The following is a 3,120-nucleotide window of genomic DNA, read 5'->3' on the forward strand; positions in this document are numbered from 1 at the left end:
GGGGAAGCTTGACGGGGGTGTTGGGGGAGACAGGGCCCGAGTCCTTCCACCCTAGAACCTCCAAGGTGTTTAGGTGCAGAACTCCCATGGATTGACGGGGAATTAGGCACCTAAAGACCTTTGGGGATCGGAGCCCTGGAGACTTTTTTGATTTAATGGCAGCTGAGTCTCTGCACTAGCTAAGCCCCTAACACCTCCGTCTTCTTCCTCTCCTGGCAGCTCTCGCGAGAATGTCCTGGAGCGATATCCTGTACCCAGACAACCAAGCGAGGTGGGAGAAGGTGGTGCGGTTACACCATCAGCTGATCGACTGCGTAGAGCTCAATTTTGATGCCACCAAGGAGCTGATTGAAGTCTTAAACACACACTGTCAGTGCGAGTTGCACCCCATTAAGATGAACAGGAACGGCACCGTCTGGGAGAACTGCGACGTATTCCTCGCAGCCATGAAGTCCATCCAAGACACGCTGCAGGCCATTGACGGAAGGTTGAAGAGCGAACTGGAGCCAGTTCTCTACCGAAAGCTTCACGATTCCCAGGAGACAGATGCCAAGAAGATGCAGATTCTGTGCTCTGTGGCCACGGCAGTGAGCGTCCTCGCTGGGACCCTGGCCACAGGGATCTTCGTCAAGCTGGTGTTATCGAAGGTGGTGACCAGAGTCCTGAGCCAAATTATGATGATCGTGGTCAAGGTCGGTGCCTCCATGATTGGTGCCATGGCTGGCGTGTTACTGGGTGGGGGTGTCGACTTGATTCTCAGCGCGATCCTGGGCACCAGAGAGAGACCGACTGGAGACAGCGATTCGGGAGCTCGAGGCACTGGTGAGCGAGTTCAAGCCAGCCTCCAAGGAGTATAACAAAAACATCCAGGAGATCAAATTCACGCTACCAAAGCTGGAGGAGAATCAGCCGCTCAGACGACTCCAGACCAAGCTGCAAGTTACCATTACTTCTAAAAATAAGGCCGTGGGGACCAGCTCCCATCTAGCATGACTTAGCCCAGCATCATTAAAGCCAGTACAATAAATGATATCTAGCTCTTACACAGTGCTTTTCATCAGCAGAGCTCAAAGCGCTTCAGGCTTCATTAATGTCTTTATCCTCCCACCACATCTGGGGATAGGGCAGGGCTATTACCCCCATTCTACAGATGGGGAAACTGAGGCCCAGAAATTCAAAGGTATTTAAGCACTCAACTTCCATTCATTTCAGAGCAATTGGCTCAGGCTCTCTGCAGACTCAGGCAACATCAATGATTTCAAGGGAAGCTAGGTGCCTAAAATGACTTGCCCTGTGTTTCTCCTCGCTGGCGGGGAGTCCCCCATCTCCCTGGGACTATGGGCGCCAGGGACAGAAGCCAGAACTGTCACAATAAAGAACTCAACCTACGCAGCTGTCAGCTAAGGGATTTCAGTTCCTCCTTTCTGGCAATTCCAAAGGGAGTTAGGAGCCGAAATACCTCTGAAGGTCGGGACCCTTCTTCCCGGGGCGAAGACGCCACCAGGTGCTTTGGGAATCACCCTCCAGCGCTTTCAAGCACCAGGAAAGAACTCGCTGTGGCAAGTTTGTGGTGCTTTGTTCTTTCCTCTCTCTACACTGAAACTTGCTCAAAACATGCCTGCGCCGGAGATCCAAAAGCCGCCAGCATTCTTATAAGGCCTGGGGCCTTCCTGGGTTTGTCTGGGCACTTTCAGTGCATTGAAATCAGGAAGAGCAGCAGGAAAACATTTTATTGTACGTAACTAGGACCATTGGACTGGCCAGACTGGTTCAGCCCAGAGGCCCTTTGCCCTGTCTCTGATAGTGACGGTACCAGATGGTTCAGAGACGCACGCCGCAGTGGAGCAGACGGACAGACACGTGCAGAAGAACGCCAGCCGGGATCTGTATGCCCACATGGCCTCCCCCTCCCCCCACCTCACTGCAGGAGTAGGGGGCCATCGTCCGGGACTTCCACCAGGCCACCATGGGGATCTTCGGCAGCGTGGGTGGCCCCGTGGCGGCCGTGCTGCTGCGGAACGCCAGCCTCCCCGAGCGGCTGGAGGCGGCTCTGCAGGAGGCAGAGGCCTCCCCGGTGCTGCGCCTGCCAATGGACGCCCGGCGCTGGAGCAGCGAGGAGATCGCCAGGGCTGTGTCCGCTCGTGACGCCTGCAGGGGCCCAGCCGGGGAAACAGCTGATCACGGAGCAGCAGCCGGGAACGGGCGAGGGGCCGGGCCAGAATCCTGCCGGCGTCGCCCATTGACTTGCGCAGGCAAAGCCATGACAGCGCCCCCTCGCCGCGGCACACGCACGGGCAGGCTTTGCCCCGGGCTCTGCACTGGTTACCAAGCCCGGCAGAGCCCAGCGTGTGGGACTGGCAGCCGGGAACCGCAGCTAATAAAGGGAACTGAGCAAAATGGCAGGCCTGAGTCTTACTGGTTTGTCCCGGCTGGCGTGCTGGCCCAATGGCCTTAGAACCAGACTCCCCTCCCGGCCCCTGGGGTAAATCAGGAGTAACATGAAAAATGCTGTTTTCCAAAACAGTTTTTGGGTTCAAATAAAACAAAAACATTCACAATTTTGGTTAAAAAATAGGGCGGGGGGAAAGCAGCAAATATTCTCCTGCCATGTTTAAAAAACTGCAGCCTCCTGGTTGTTAACTGAAAAACAAAAACCTGAGCCACAAACGTTCTGGTTACAATTATTTTTCCTGCAAATTGTTTTGTGCGGGCGGAGGGGCGGGGGAGGGGGCATTTGATGAAAAAACAAAAGAACAACAAAGTTCATTTTCAAAACCCCTTTTTGGTTAAAAAAAAAACCAGGTGGCGGTTTGGGTTGAAAGTTTGTGGTTTGGGTTTTTTAAAAACTTCCTTTTTTTTTATTAAACAAAAAAGAATTGAAAACCTTAACCTGATTTTTCTTTTTTACTTCAAAACGGATACGTTGGTCCCGGCTTTGGTTCCAGGGTTTTCCCAGTTTTTGCAAACTGCCTTGTTTCATGTGCAAACAGGGAGCCCAGACCCCCCGATATCAGGGGCTTTGTCTTAGACAGGCAACTAACTCCCCACTCCCCCCTCAAAAAGTGTCCCATTGTCAGGGGCGGCTCTAGGCACCAGCAAAGCAAGCAGGTGCTTGGGGCA

The 3,120-nt window shown here is 53.7% G+C and overlaps 1 protein-coding gene across 1 annotated transcript; it reads left to right on the forward strand.

Annotated features, from left to right (window-relative positions):
• The first annotated feature begins 230 nt into the window (after positions 1-230).
• LOC112121289 (single-pass membrane and coiled-coil domain-containing protein 3-like) lies at positions 231-857 on the forward strand. Its single transcript, XM_024220326.1, has one exon. It carries the CDS (start codon positions 231-233, stop codon positions 855-857), a length of 627 nt encoding a protein of 208 aa, XP_024076094.1.
• The last annotated feature ends 2,263 nt before the right edge of the window (positions 858-3,120 follow it).

This window comes from Terrapene carolina, unplaced genomic scaffold (assembly GCF_002925995.2).
Source record: "Terrapene carolina triunguis isolate 2854851 unplaced genomic scaffold, T_m_triunguis-2.0 Scaffold461, whole genome shotgun sequence".
NCBI classification, from domain to species: Eukaryota; Metazoa; Chordata; order Testudines; family Emydidae; genus Terrapene; species Terrapene triunguis.

Bases quoted from the DNA above. Each gene is read 5' to 3' on its own strand.
- LOC112121289 (XM_024220326.1), top strand. From the start codon at position 231: ATGTCCTGGAGCGATATCCTGTACCCAGACAACCAAGCGAGGTGGGAG.